Source organism: Phyllostomus discolor, chromosome 14 (assembly GCF_004126475.2).
Source record: "Phyllostomus discolor isolate MPI-MPIP mPhyDis1 chromosome 14, mPhyDis1.pri.v3, whole genome shotgun sequence".
Classification (NCBI taxonomy): Eukaryota; Metazoa; Chordata; class Mammalia; order Chiroptera; family Phyllostomidae; genus Phyllostomus; species Phyllostomus discolor.
The window spans coordinates 20,267,558-20,282,868 of NC_040916.2; the positions used below are offsets into that span (position 1 = coordinate 20,267,558).

A 15,311-nucleotide genomic window follows, 5' to 3' on the forward strand; every position below is an offset into this window, starting at 1 on the left:
CTGCAAGCTACCTTTGCAAAAACAGAATTATTTAGCTCTTTAGCGTTCGGAAAATAAACACTATTCCAAAACCCAGAGGAAACCAGTTCAGATGTTAAGTGTGCATGGGTGTGCTGAGCTGTGTGTGTTGGGTGTGTTACACCTTAAGGTCCTTACTATTTTCTGCCCATATTGCAAATCCATCCATTCATTCATTCATTCATTCCTTCCCCAAAAGTGAGCTGTGCACCTCTCCCACACCCAGCACTAATCCAGGTATTGGGGAGTGAACAGGGCAGAGAAGGCCTCGCACTACCCGTCTTAGGACAGGGCGACAGGTGCGACGACAAACAGGTGGAAGGTGGCAGGGTAATTGCACGCGGTAACGGCATCGCTGAAGAAGAGGGAAGGGGCCCGAGGGGCTGCAGGGGGACGGGATGACGCCAGGGGCTGCTGTAGACTAGGGAACCGGGGCAGTTCAGACCGAGAAGAGAAGAAGCCCCTTCAGTGCGAGCGTGTCTGGTTCGGAGGTCTGGTCCCCGCAGGGGTCAGAAAGCAGCCGGTGGTCAGTGAGAGCTCGTTCAGCGTCACTGAACACGCCCGGAGCACGCCTGCACATGCATGACTTTCTGCACGCTCTGCGAGGGAGGCAGTTACTTCCAAGGTGCCTATTTCGAAAGTGACTTGGTTCTTCACCTTTTCAAAGCAGAGGACGGCCAGTGTTTCTTAGCAGTATTTTCCGACGGCCATCCCAAAGACACTGGCGGCGTGGAGGCTTTTGGAAGCTGTTCCGAAAGTAGCACAATCCGTCCAAAAGGTCTCACTGTGACCACCTCTTAAACCCCGGGAAGGCCCTCAGAGCTGACGTGGTTTGCCTCAGGACACAGAACTCGAATCCAAACCCAGAACTTCTCTTTCCTTTCACTTCTACCAGACAATTTTAAGTTTTCCCCAGAATTAAAGGGAAAAAAGTGCAGGGCCAGGGAGAGAAACAGGCATGAAAACAGCAGCTTGGGATGATCCGTCTGCCCCAGAAATGGCCTTTCGAGAAACACCAGTCCCCGAGTGAGCCCAGCGTCACACCAGCACGAATTTTACTGCAACTTCCCGACCTGTCCTGTTCCAAGGACTCTCAGGGGACAGGAGTCCTGCATGGTGGCTCAAGCGAACCGTCTCCCCCCAGGTTCCTCCCAGAGGCTCCCGCCATGTGAATGACTAGGAGCCCCAGAGGACAGCTTGGGGACCCTGGGGACCTGTGCTCTCTCCATCTCTTCCCGTCAGAGCCAGGACCGCACACTCACTCAAACAGGGTTGTGCCCAGCACAGCTGACTGAGTAGTTTCTAGGGGCTTAATAAACACAAGTAAAAGAGAAAGACGACAGTTAGGGAAACACTGGGGAGAGGGGGGATGGAAGCCACGCCAGCCAGCTGCAGGGGCTGAGACTCACACAGCCGCACCTTCGAGACTTGAGCTGGGACAACACGAGTGCTCTGATTTGTCTCAGAGGCCCTGCCATACCTATGCAGGTGACTGTGCAACCGAGAAGTTGGGGAAGAGACAGGGGAAGGGACAGCTGAGAAATACTTTCCCCTCCCAGAGCCTGGCTGAGATCGCATCCAGAGCACAACCAGGACCAGTGGTTAACAGACTCATAAAACGGCAAAAAGGAGAACGATCAGTTTGGAGCGCCTGGCGCACCCCGTGCCCACCCAGCCTGGCTCTGCCCGTGTGTGCGTGTTCCCTGCAGCGTGTCCTCTGTGACCCTCCCGGTGGAGAGTGTGACAGGCCACCCCACGCTGCCCCGCTGCAAGGCCGCTTGCTCCATGGGCCGTATGTAAGCACAGGGCACACCGCGTGCCTGGGCTCTCGCACCCTGAAGTGTCCGCCTGCACCGGCTGCCTTCTCCATCCCTCCGCCTCTGAGCTGACCTCTGCCCCACCACAGCCACTGGGCCCTGCGTGAGGCGCAGGCGGGACGTCGGCACACAAAGGTACCGGGCAGAGCGTTTCCCAGTGAATCGCACTCACGCATGCGCACATACACGCCACCCTCCACCCTCCACCCCCACCCCCACCCCCAGTCTGGCAGCCGCCTGGTCTGAATGAAAACGCCGCGGTCCCTTACCCACGGCCTCCTCCGGCGTCCAGTACCCCGAGGAGTCGCACACGCGCCGGGAAGACGCCGAGTGCACGTACTGCCGGAACGCCCCGTCCTCTGCGCAGCCGCCGCACACGCTGCCCGGTGCCCTGCGGGGGGCGGGGCGGGGGGGCAGACGGGAGAATCGTCAGAGGTTTTGCAGAACAAAATTCAGAGGACCTCACGGGGTGGGGGCGTGGCAATAGGTGGTGAGACCCTGGGGATGGGTAACAACAGGAAACACCACTCTTTCTCCTATCACTTCCATCTTGCGTGGACCTCCTCTTTGTAAAATCCACAGCGGCGTGGGAAGAAATCTCAAGGCTAGCAGGCAGAGGAGTTTCACCAGGTCTTGAAGGAGGCCTCCCTGGGTGAAGGTGGGCGGCTTCCTGCCTCAGGCATTCAACACAAAGGAACTTCGATCTGAATCCTCCACAGAGGACTTCTTTCTGCTGACTTTCGGCAAACCATCCAAAGACGCCTTGCACCGCCCCCCACTCCCGCCAAAACAGACACCAATGTTTAGAGTAAACTTTTTGGCATATGTGGACTTAGGTTTTAAACTCCCCACTTTCAATCACACAGGTAACATCAGAGCCATGTGAAATGCACTGCCCCTGGGCTCCCGGTCCCCTGCGGAGACGGAGCTGAATCCCTCACCACGATCCAAGGTCCCCCACCAGTCCGCTCCCCCACAAGCCCCACCTGCTTCAGTTCCTTCGTGAACCTTAGGTCCCCGTCACGAGGAACTAGTTACCGTTCCACAAACCATCACACCCTTCGCACAGCTCCGTGGTGAAACGTGCTGCTCTCTCTCCTGCCAGATAGCTTCTCCAAGCCTCTCTGTTCAGCAAACTCCTACACAGCCTTCAAGACCCACCCCACTGTGACCTTGGCAGTGGCACTCAGCCTGACTGAGCAGCCTGCACGCTCTCCTCCAGCGCCCCCTGTGCCTTCTGGCTCTCGCCCTAGGGCACTGCCCTGGTGTATTGGGAATTCCCCCGCCCCCTCCTTCTTCGACCGGGAGGGGATCCAGACCCAGAAGGACCTATTCTTTCCACGCCCAGCAGCTGGTACAGGCGCGGGCCTCGGCAGGCAGTCTCTCCAGCGGGGTGTGCCTTACAGGCATCCCTGAGACCATCCCTACAGCCCGTGAAGACCTCTCCCAGCACCGCCTCTGGGGCCGCCGGGAAGAGGACAGACAGTGGCTACATAACAAGGGGCAGTCACTCCATGAGGTTCGTCTCTGACGCTCTGAACCTTTTCAGAAGCCCAACTGCGGACCACACATCTGGAAATGGGAGGCATCAAATCCAAGTTTCTCAGCAGGTAGGGACCAGAGTTATAGCAGGCAAAAATACTAGAAAGCTAGTGTGTTTGTTAAAGAGGGGTTACGAGGACGCCGCCAGCCCCCTGAGACGCCTGGCGTGGCGCCCCGAGGTGCTTTTCATAAATTGCTACTAAGTCTCCTGAGAAGCCTGGGTTTAGCAAGGGGGCACTCAGGCCCAGAGCAATGAAGTCAATTGCCGGAGGTCACCGAAGTCCTTTGAGCAAAGTCCCAAACCCCAGGACGCGTCCAGGACTTTGGAAAGGTGTCGTGAGCTCCACGCTCTGACTGCTCTCGGCAGCCCCGCCTGTGCGGACACAGCTCCAGACCACAGGCCCCGATGCACTCGGCCCTTCCTGGGTGGGGGTGGGGGTGGGGGGCCGCTGCTCAGCGTGTGGCCCAGCTCCTCCCTGACACACAGACTCCAGATTCCTGCTGGGGAGGAGTAAACACAGCTCCCAGCGTGACACAAATCTCGGGGTATGTGACGTGCGTCTCCCCGGACACACGCGGGGGGAGGCCGCAGCGCTGCGGCCCACTGAGCAGGGGAGAGGAAGCAAGCACGGCCTTCCCTGCCAGCAGCCTCGCGGGGAGCCAGCGCTGAGGTCTGCTCTATCGCAGCGTTTGCACCGGAGAGAGGACTGAAGATTAAATTGTTTACGTGTGTTACATAAACGGGCGTAAAACTCCACTCTGCACAGGCCCGCCGAGGACCTGCTGCTCGGCCGGTGCGACCGGAGCTGCACAAGGCTCACGCGTCACAACGACCTGTGAGCGCTCGGGTGCTGTGACAACCACAAGTGCTTTGCAGGACAGAGGTGCCCGAGTGGCGTCATCGAGGTCTCAAGAGCAGGTGGCAAGATCCCAGGAGGACGGGGTCACAACCTGGAAGAGTGGTTTGCCTGCTCCCCGCCCCCCGACCCCACATCCCCATGTCACCCTGTCCCCTCGCTCAGCTTTCAGGAACCACGCTCCGGGACGTGCAGCTCCTTCTCCGGGGCCTCGCCCCGAGGGGAAGCTGACACACAGAAGAGGGGCGTCTATGGGATGGCGCTGAAGTAGTAGAAATAACATACCCCGTGGTCCCCCTTTCTGAAGCCCCATGGATGTCCCCCGTCCACCTCTCTCCAGGTGTGGGGCTGGGCCAGCACTGTGGGCCGCCCAGGCCCCCAGCGTCCCGCTTACCCTGCAGGGGCTGTCCTTGTTGGAAGGACCGAACGGGGACACCACAGGCCAGACGCCTGGCACGGTGTGTTCCCCACGGAAGGGCCAAGCAGACCTCGGCCACCCCGCCAGTAGATGACAGCGGCAGGTTTGGGATGTAGAGCGACCCACACAGGTCACGGGAAGGGCTCTGGTGCTTCTCGTTACAGCACATTCCTCCACCTGCCCCAGTGGTCGGGGGTCTTTTTTCCCCCTTTGCTCCTTTGGACAAAAACGTCCCTTATGCAAAGGACGAGTGAACACTAATTTCAGATACAGTGATTCCTCCTTCCCCAGACACGTGTCTGGTGTCCACGGTGGCTGGCCAGGAGGCAAAGGCACTGCCAGCTGAGTGGGCGGAGAGGAACATGAACAGGTAAAGACAAGGCCACAAGACGGTAGCCACGAGTGGGGTAGGCGCCGGGTACACTGGGACGCAGGGGGGGCTCTAGAAACACCCTCGTCATCCAGGTGAGCCCCTGACGCACAGCTGGTGGCAGTGGGTAGCCTGCCACCCACCCACCCTCCCCCAGGACTGACTGGAAGCACACGCCTCGCTTCCCTGCCCCCCAGCACCACTGTGCAGGGGCAAGGCTCCGAGGCACCCCTCCCCCAAGGACAGGGGCTGACCCGGCCAGGCGGCAACGCCATCTCAGTGTGGTCAGTTCACCTCTGTCCTACCGGGCAACACCTCCCAGCTCCCAGAAGCCTGCCGGATGTGGCATTCTGCAGGGAACACCTGCGAGGCCCCTCGCCAAGGCAGGAGCACAGGTGACGAGCCCCTGGTTTCCTGGGGAGCCCACAGAGCCCCGCTGCCACAGGGACAGGACTGGGCAGGCTGGAGGGGGCGCCCCAGCAGCGGCTGGCTTGGCTCACAGTTCCCAGCTGGGCCTCCCCCACCCCCACGCCCTCCCCCTCGTGCAGCAGACACCTCGGAGGAAACCCGCGGCCCAGCGGGGGCGAGGGCCCCTCTCACCTGTCGTACACCACCCCGCTGATCGGGGGCAGCCAGTGGATGGTGAGGGACTGGTTGGTCTGCCCGACGACCACCGGAGGGACGGGAATGGGGGTGGGCTTCCGGCTGTCACTCCACTGCTGGTACACAAGGTCCAGGTAGCAATGCATGCGGGCCACCTGGTTAGGGGTGAAGCTGTCGGTGCAGTTGTCGTCTGTGGAGACAGAAAAGGGAACGAGACAGACGGGGGTTTCAGCCTGCCGGGGCCACCACGGCGGCGGCAACTTCTGCCTCCATCACCACTGAGTCTCCCGCTCCTCACACGACACCTCACCCTTGCTGGCTCCATGAACCCCTGTCCAATGCACACAGGTGTTCTTTCCAGGACGCGTCTCAGCTGAAAACGGGGGAGAGAAGGCGGAGAGCAGCACGTGCATGTCTCTAAGCCCGGGCCCTTACCTTGGCCTGGGGCTGGGGCTGGGCCTGGGTGGGCCCCCGTGGGGGGCACAGGGCTGCTCTGGGCCAGCAGCTGCTTATTCGGGAAGCCACCAGGTGGCAGTGTTTCAGCAAACGGCCTTTTCACGGGGGCCCCGTGTGTGGGGCTGCAGACACCTGACACCTGCTTTGGGCGCAGCGGCTTTGGCCAAGGTGACTGAGTCTCCAGGGAAGAGGCTCAAGGGGCAAGAGAGCCAAAGGACATGGAGGCGGCAGGACTGGAACCGTGGTCCCCCCCTCACTTTGGAGCCGGGCGCATCTCCCCACTGGGCACATTTTTTGTAGTGTCAGGAGGGAGCCGCTGTCTTTAGTTCCGGGCCTTTTCCAGTGAAAGCGCAGGGGTCAGACACCTCCCTCTGCCTCTTCGATGTCTCCTCCGCCCACACCAAAGGCGGGGCTTAAACAGCTCTGTCCTCCCGGCCCACCGCCGGGCCGCTCTGCCCGGGCAAGGGCCACTGTGTCCTTGTCGGCGGGGCGGGGGGGGGCAGGAGTGGGCGCCGGCCCTTATGAGTGTGACGCCCCCGAATCCCACGCCGCCAGAGTGAGATTTGGACGGGGTTTGTCCAGGGATGGGACAGGTGACAGGCCCAGCTCACTACTCCTTCCCTTCAAGGGCGGGACCAGGGCCCTACGGTTTATTTACTTTTATTTTTTAGATAGTTCTAGAACTTAGCACCAAAGAAGCCCCTGGACCTTACAGAAAAATCACCTCCTTCCTTCACCACTGGAATAGGCCATTAAATCGAACCTGTCCTTCACTTTAGGAGGAAGTGGTACATCGGAACCCATGAACAGGGGGTTACGTCTAGCGTGACTTTCTGCCAGAAACGAGGAAGGTGTCGGGGACAGAGGAGGAGCGTGACCCAAGACGACAAGACCAGACAATATAGTTGTTTCCAAGGCCAGGGAAGTGCCATTCTTTCCTTTTTAAAGACTCTATTTATTTGTTTTTAGAGAGGAGGGGAGGGAGGGAGGAAGAGGAGGAGAGAAACAGCAGCCGGGGCCTTTCCTGCCCTCCCCTGAACAGGGACCAAACCCACAACCCAGGCCCATGCCCTGACTGGGAATCGAACCGGTGACCTTTCCCTTTGCAGGATGATGCCCAACCCACTGAGCCACATTAGTTTTCAAATGCCCAACGTAGGAGTATGTTTTTCTTTTAATCTCCAGTGAAGGAGAATCGAGTCAACGAGACCTCTGAATGTCTCACTGTTTCCTTAAGTTCTTCAGAGACTCGAAGAAAAGAGGAGGCCGTGAGAAACACGCTTCAACTCCGGCAGGACCGACTGCTTGGCAACCCTCCGCCCTCCCAGCCCCCGCCTGTTCAGGTGCAACCTGAGCCCAAAACGAGCCCCGAGAGGCGGCCGGGGTACCTGTGTAGCTCATGTAGTTGCTGAACGGAGCCCCTGGGAAGTGGGTGGGGCCGCAGGTGTCGTTGGTAGGCTCGGGGTCCTGGCACAGCTTACTCTTGGGGGTGGGGGCCGTGTCGGCACAGAGGTCCCCAGTGTCCATGGAGGGCACCGTCTCCCGGCAGGGGTCGTCGCAGGACTCTCTCTCGCTGACCCCCTTGAAGACGTGGTAGAGCCCCAGCACGTGCCCCACCTCGTGGACCATGATGTTGGTGTGGCCGGGCATCCCGTAGTAGGCCGGGTTCAGGACAACGCCGCCTGCGAGGGAAGGGTTGGAAAACATCTCTGAGCATGGGGGGCTCCACGTCAGCCTCCACGGGGGCACGTCGTAACTTCTCGTGGCCTCGGTTCCTGCTCTTCCTCCCTCTGGCCACAGACCCCCTCTGAGCTCACCAGTAAACGTGTCACCACCCCCCGCCCATGCCAGGGAGGATACAATACAGACAAGACAACACAGCAGAAGGGAGGGTACGCGTTCAGGAAAACCCCAAGGTCCTGGGCCGCATACGGTCATTCTTCCCACCGGAGCCCAAGCTTGTGGAGCCGCACTGACTAGAACTAACTTATGGACTGGAATGTGGTCCCGAAGCTAACCAGCTGTAGGACCGTGCTCTGCCCTGGAACCTTCCTCCAGGCCCTCCACCTGCAAAGGGAGGGGGCGGGCCGGCTCATCCCTAAGCCCCCTTCCTGCTGTCACCGGGCCGCTGAGAGCTAACATGCAGGACTGCGCGAGACAACCGTAAATGCCATGTGCGCAAATCTGTGTCATCACAGACTGTCACCGCCTCGGCCTTGCACTTCGTGTTCCAAGATCCCCGTCTCTCCGCAGCCCCGGGGGAAGGGAAAGGCGGGGAAGGGTCAGGCATCCCCCGTGCAGAGCTGCCGTGGGCTTTCCCGGGATCTGGGTTCTCTGCCTGGGGATGTGCGTGGCCTCCTGCCCACCACGTCACTCTCTCCCTCTCTGCCCACCTCCTTGCTCTCTCTGCCGCCCACCAGGACCCACACTCCCCTCCTCTCCACTCCACCTGAGACAAGCGTGTTATGAATTGTTAGAGGAGTGGGTCTCAATCATTCTCCCACACCCACACGCACGCCCACGGGGTGGGTGGGAGGAGAAAGACACTAATTATTTCATGGCTCAGTTTACAAAAGTTCCTCCATGTTTTGATAAAAAATGGCACACACGCCACGCCCTGATAAAAGGTGACAGGCACTCGCACGCACACGTTTCATGCCGAGGCCTGAGTGAGGCAGAGAGACGTGTGGCCCGGAATCTAAAGAGGAATGCGAGAACTTCTCTTCATAAACAGGGAACGAGACATGGTGAATAACAAATGAAAGCTGAGTTTCACAGAAGGGCCAGCCCTGCCCGCCCTCCCCAGCACCTGGGTCAGACCAGCGAGGTCTGAGCACCTGTGGACTCTCCCCGCGTGGTCAGAGAAACTCACGGTCCCTTCCCCAGAGCTCCGAGGAGGGGGGATGAAGTGACCGTGCAGGTGCTGCCCCCCAGTCCTGTTTTGTGTCCATGCCCAAGCAAACCGGCAGTGTCTCCTAACGCTGCTGCCTATGCTGTCTCCCGTTTCCACACTAGCAACGTGGGTCAGGCGCTGAGGGTTACCGGGGGTCCTCACGCCACTGCACGGACGCCTCTCTCACACAGGGCGGCCTCTGGAGTGACCAGGGCGCCTCCTTTGGCTGCAGACACTTGCTGGAAATGCATCAATCCTTGCCTTTCGGAATATTCCTGGAAGTTCCCGAGGCTACCCCTCATCTCTGCCATGGGAATGACAAGAGTTCCTACCTCGAAGGGTTGTTCTGAAGGCTGCCTGAAGCAGTCTTGCAGACAAAGAAGCATTTAGCTTAGCTTCTAGAACAACGGAACTCAAGGTGTGCATCAGGCCATCTGCCAACATCACTGTAGTTATAGGCTGCAGCCTGGATGCACATGTGAGTGCGCCCCACCCTGTTGGCTCCCCCGTGACCGCCGTCACTCATCAAGAGAACGGAAGCGAGAGTGTGACCACAGACGGGCAGGCCTTCCGGGGGAGAACCAGGCATCGCCGGGCGAAGTGCACACACAGCCCCCAGCGGGGAGCGCGTACCGGCCCCTCAGCCGCTCACATTTGGTCTCCATGCCGCTCTGACCCGGAGACCCACGGGCACCCAGAAGACAGACGGGACCTGGGCAGAGTTGGAAACAGACCGGTGCCCGTTCTCTCCACAGACAGCACGCCAGCGTTCAAAACGTACTCCCAGCAGCCGGCGTGAGTGATTGCCGCAGGGACAGAAACACTGCGGGCTGGGGCTGGTAGCCTGATTCCTCGCAGATCTTGCAGGAGGTCGTGTGTACACAAGACGCCTGCACTCTGTAGCGCCCACGACCTTTCCCTTCCCACTTCTCTCGTCACGGGGAACACGACGATCACTTCCTACACTCAACACCACTGCTCGCCTTTGCTCGTCCTCATCTCTGGGGCACTCGAACACAGAAGAGGGGTGAAGCTCGGTGTTGGGGGGGGGACGGGACCCAGTCCCTCGGCCGTCTGCTCTCACCTGCCACCCTGAAGCAGGACGCAGGAAGACGTGCCAAAATACGGTTTCAACCACCCCGTGCCCCCCGGTCTTCAGCCTGAGACACTGTCGGGCGCTCTCCACCTCTGCTGGCCTCCCCAGCTCCTGTCCAGCAAGGCTGCCTAGGGGCTGAGGCCAAGGCCAAGGCCAGAAGCGCTGACACGGGGGAGACGAGAAGCAGGAGTCTGTGTGGAGGGGCAACAATGTGGAAATACTAACATTGTACCCCAGCGGCTCCTTGCTTCCCTCCCCCGTCTGCCACTGCTGATTCGGGGAGCCAGACTCCCCTGCATTTGTTCATTACCCCACCGGGAGGCAGGAGACAGCGTGAGAAGTAAGGTGGGGAGGGAAAGGAGGTCCTTTTCTGGCTGCGAGGTTTCCAAAGCCTGTGACGTCTGGGCCTTGGCAGGCCTCCAGGCTGAGCCGGCTTGGCACGTGAGCACGGGACAGTGAGCCTTGCCTGGAGTCACTGACGTCACTGCTGTGTCTCCACCTGGAAGGGATTCTCCTAAGCTGGGAGAAGAGCCACTAGATCAAAAGAAAAGAATAATGGGTGGGCATGTATGGGTGGTGGTGGGAGCAGGTGAGGCGGGCTGTGCGGCCCCTTCTGAGACCCCGGTACAGGGGCCAAGATTCAAAACGGTGCACGTGACTGGACGGTGGGGTCCTGCCTCACCCCCGGGGAGGAAGTCCTGGGGTCGTGCCTAGCTCTGGAGGAGAATGGCTGACCAGTGAGGCTAGAGGGATGGGGGACAGAGAGACCCCCAGAGACTCCCCAGAGGTGGGACCTGGGGTGGGAGCACGAGTCATCTCAGGTGCCCAGCATCACCTGGTGACTAAGGACAACGTGGTCCTTTCCCCTATGGCCTCGGCCTTGACAAGCCACGGTCACGTTAGATACAGCGCCAGGCAGAACAACTGACTCAATTTCTACCGCCCAGCAACACGGGGCTCAAAATAGAGGTTAAGCTCAGTGATAGAAGAATAAAGAAGAGCTACGCTGCATGCACACCTGAGTGCGCAGACTGGGCTTGAACTCGCTGCCTGCCAGCACCACTGAGCGTGCGCAGAACAGCCTACGAACGGGGCTCCCTGGACTCAGCACCGGCTGGCCACGTGTGGGACGGCTGTTGCCTAGTGGACTCCCGGGGAGCCCAGGTGCCTTCCGGGGGAACTTTCAGCCGAGATCACGGAGGACACACGGACACTGAGACAGGGCTGCTGTGTGGTCTAGGGGACGGTGCGGGGAAGAAAAGGGAGGGCCGTTGCTGATGAAAAGATGAAAGCTAAGTAGCAGACGGCCGAGTTGCCCAAGGGCTGCCACGTCCCCAGCTTCCAGCGGGCTTCCCCGGCTTCAGCCTCAGCCTCAGACGGCAGCGCAGCACGTGGTAAAGAGCGGCTGGTTCCCAGAGCCTCTTTCATTAAAACAAAAACAAAAACAAAACCCCGAGGCAGTTTGAGAAAAAGGACACAAGTGGGAACGACTTTAAAACCGTTCTGTAAAACTTTTAGGGCTGAATGTTATGTGCCCATAAAACACGGAGGCTGAGGGCTGGTCCCCAGGTGCTGACATAATTACTTCCAGCCACTGGCTACCGCGCGCTCCTCGAAATGCACTGCCCACAACGGAGGGACTAAGCCACCGAAGTGTGCCTGGGGTCCGGGAAGAAGCACAGCAAGCGGCAGAGGTGGACTGGGGGTGGGAGATATGGAGGAAGTTAAAAAACACACACACACACACACCAGGGAGCTAGAAGAGGCGGCACATTTTAACAGAACCAGACCAGAAACCATTCACCTCTAGGTCTTGTGTTGGCTTCTTAGTTTTATAGCCTGTGGTCTCATTAGAAGGAAGTCCTTATTCTGGGCAAGGCTGAAAAACCAAGACAAGAATGTGTGGAGGGTGAAGATTTTGCAGAGTCTGGCGTCTTTTTTTTTTTTTTTTGGTCTCCTTTCACACCCTTTCAGCCACTCTTACTCCCACCTGTCAAGTACTCCGGGCCCTCCGGCTGCTCCCACCTCCTGGGAGAACAGCCATCTGATTGATAAAATGAAAGACGTTATGACTGAGGCTTTGAGGACTTACGGTGGAATTCCTTCCCTGCTCTCAATGGGGGCAGTTCAAACACACACATGCACACATGCACGAAATTGCATGTCAGAATTTTAGGCACTACAGAATATGCATTAAAATCTATTTCCTATAAGTTGCTTATTAATTTAGCATTTATTGAGCATCTACCCCGTGTCAGACACTGTTCTGGGCAGCAAGGAGTCGGTGATGACCATGATATGTTTTGGAAGACATAAAGGTTATCTACGGTATATCTAAATAATCACCCATGAAGGTGATTATTTACTTACTCTACCTACTCCTAAGTGCATGAACCTACCTTTGGGACACCCCAATTTCAGGGCAACTTCCTCTAAGATTTTCAATACCCAAGCGTGCTTACCGAAGTGCGAGGCCCCGAGGCACCCAGGACAAGCCCGCCCACTGAAAGCCAACTTGTGACAACGGAATGACCTACAACAGCAGCCGGAGGGCGAGCCCCAGGCCCTGCCCTCTCCTGCTCAGGCCATGGAGCCTGCCCCCCCAACGACTAGAATTCCTCGTGTTTCCTCGGAGCACCGCAGTGCACACGTCCTGTTTCTTCCTCGTGTCCGGGAAGAGTCGCTCTGCTGTGGCACCGTGAAGAGAAGGCTGGTGGCCAGGGGTAGGACCTTCTCTGCCCTGAACCGACTGTTTAATGGCCAGCTGCACCAGAACGCCCCTCCTCACCTCCTACAGACTCTTCTACCTCCCCCTCTGCTCTCTGCACCCGCACTCGCCGAAACCACCTGGCTGAGACGACCAAAGACTTCCCACCTGCCAACTCCACGGCTGCCCCAGCCCGAGGCCTCACCCACACTGCACATGAGTGTGGCATCGTTGATGCAACGTCCTGATGTCAATGTCAACTGTTTGGTTAGGAGGAAGTTGAGGTTTGTCCTGGGAGATGCCCCCCAGAAGCTGTGTGTGATGGAAAGGTACCCCTCCTCTGAGCCCATCGCTGCTGCTTCCACCCTGTTCCACCCCACACGGCTGTTGCTTCGCTTCCCCAGGTAGCTGTCCCATCCGCATCACACCAAGAGAGCTGCCCCCACCCCCCAGTCCACAGGCCCTGTGACCTCCACAGACCCTGCCCCGGGGGCCATCCAGTTCCTGCAGCATTGGAAGTGCAGCGTTGCGTGGAAGGTGGAAATGGCATGAGCAGCAAAGCAGGACCATGGCCGCCTGGGTGTTTGGGGACAGTCACTGCAGCCGTTGGTCATCAGAGACAGGGCTTGATCCTCCGACTTTCAGGCTAGTGGACTTGTCGGCTGGGTCACCCCTTGGATGCTCAAAACGCAGGCGTCTCACATGTTAACGCAAACAGGCAACCTTGAGTCTTGACTTAGGTTCTGAAAGGACTCTGTTAAGAGTCTAAATGTCTCCCCCTATCCTGTTACACCAGCTGTTTGTACTACTCTACACCTGGCTTAGGTCGACACAACTCCTTTGTCCGATCACGTGATGGTCAAACAAGAAGAAATGAGTACAAACACGAGCAATTCCGTATCGAGTCAGATCTCACAGCTGCTCGGTCTACTTCGGAAAATCACATTACAGGTCACATTATAGGGGAGCATGGCTGCTCCTCGGATGATTTGGAGTAAAATATAAGTATCCCCAGCTTCCTTTGCAACTCAAGCCAATAATTCATGAGGTCATTCTGGAAGCCACGTAACTTTAATGCCTTCGCTCATGAATTCACTCATCCCTCCGTGCGGCGAGGGCTGACAGAGCGCCTGCTGTGTGCCAAGTTCTCTGCTTCTGCAGAGGGGCCATGGACCTTATTCAGATTTCCCAAGGTCTTCTGTGCACTCGTGAGTGTGTGAGTGTGTGTGTGCGTACGTGCACAGCTCTACACAGTTTTATCACAGGGACACCTTTGTGCAATCTCCACCACAATGAAGATGCTTAACTGTCCCGTCTCCACTAAGATGTGCCATCTGCCGTCCTTCCTGTCGGGTCCACACTCACACCCCTCCCCCCCACCACTCCCCATTCCCAGTGCCAGGCACACATTCTCTTGTCCTCTGTCTCTGTAAGTCCGTCGTTTTGAAAACACTACATAAATGGAATCACACAGCGTGTAGCTTCCGGGATTGCTTTTCACTCAGCACAATACCCTTGAGATGCACCCGAGTCACTCCACGCACTAACACGTACCCCTTTTTACTGCTGAGCAGTGTCCCCTTGTCCTAGAGAGGTGACACCGTTGCTTTAAGCAGTCAGCTCTGAAACCGCTTGTGTTGATTCCAGCAGTTTGAATCTGCTGGATGATGAATAAAGTATGATGAATAAAGCAGCTACGAAGACAGAGGTAAACGTTTTTGAATGGGTATATGTTCTGTTTCTCTGTCATCAATGTCCAAGAGTCTGATGGCCAGATCACACGGTAGGTGTACGTCTAGTTTTATAAGAAATTACTGAAGTGTTCTGCAGTGCGTCTGTGGCATCCTGGATTCCCGCCAGCAGTGGGGGAGGGATCCAGTTTCTCTGCATCCTCACCAGCATTGAGTATTATCGTTATTTAAAAACAAGTGTTATAGTATAGTTGGCGTCCAATATCATATTAGTTTCAGGTGTACAATACAGTAATCTGACATTTACATACCTTATAACGTGACCGCCATGCTAAGTCTAGTAACCACCTGTCAGCATGCCAGCATGTCACACCGCCAACCGCACTCCCTGTGCCGTGCCCTGTCCTGGCAAGTGTTTAGTTATAACTCATGTGGTTTTCATTTAAATTTCCCCAGTGGCTAACGACATGGAACATCTGCTCCTGTGTTTATGTCCCACCTGTGTGTCCTCTTTCATAAAAGGTTTGTTCCTGTTCTTGTCCATTTTCTAGCTGGAATGTTTGTTTTGCCATTGAGTTTTGAGAGTTCTTTATATATTCTAGATACAAGTCCTTTGTGAGATGTGTGGTTTGCAACTATTTCTTCCAAGTCTAATGTTTGTTGGTCTTAACAGTCTTTCTCAGAGAAAAAGTTTTAAATTCTGATGAAGGTCAATTCATCAGTTATTATTTATGCGGACTATGCTGTTGGTGCATGGATAAGTTTCCTCTCCGTGCAGGCCTGCCCTGGAGACGTGCTCCTACGTTTCTTCTGAAAGTTCTATGGTTTTGTTTCTTATATTTA

The 15,311-nt window shown here is 57.3% G+C and overlaps 1 protein-coding gene across 1 annotated transcript in view; it reads right to left on the minus strand.

Annotated features, from left to right (window-relative positions):
• PAPPA2 (pappalysin 2) overlaps positions 1-15,311 on the minus strand; it is a 183,004-nt gene that overhangs the window by 103,310 nt on the left and 64,383 nt on the right. Inside the window, 3 exon segments of the mRNA XM_028530897.2 lie at positions 2,105-2,226; positions 5,623-5,815; positions 7,470-7,763. Coding sequence (XP_028386698.1) covers positions 2,105-2,226; positions 5,623-5,815; positions 7,470-7,763 — 609 coding nt within the window.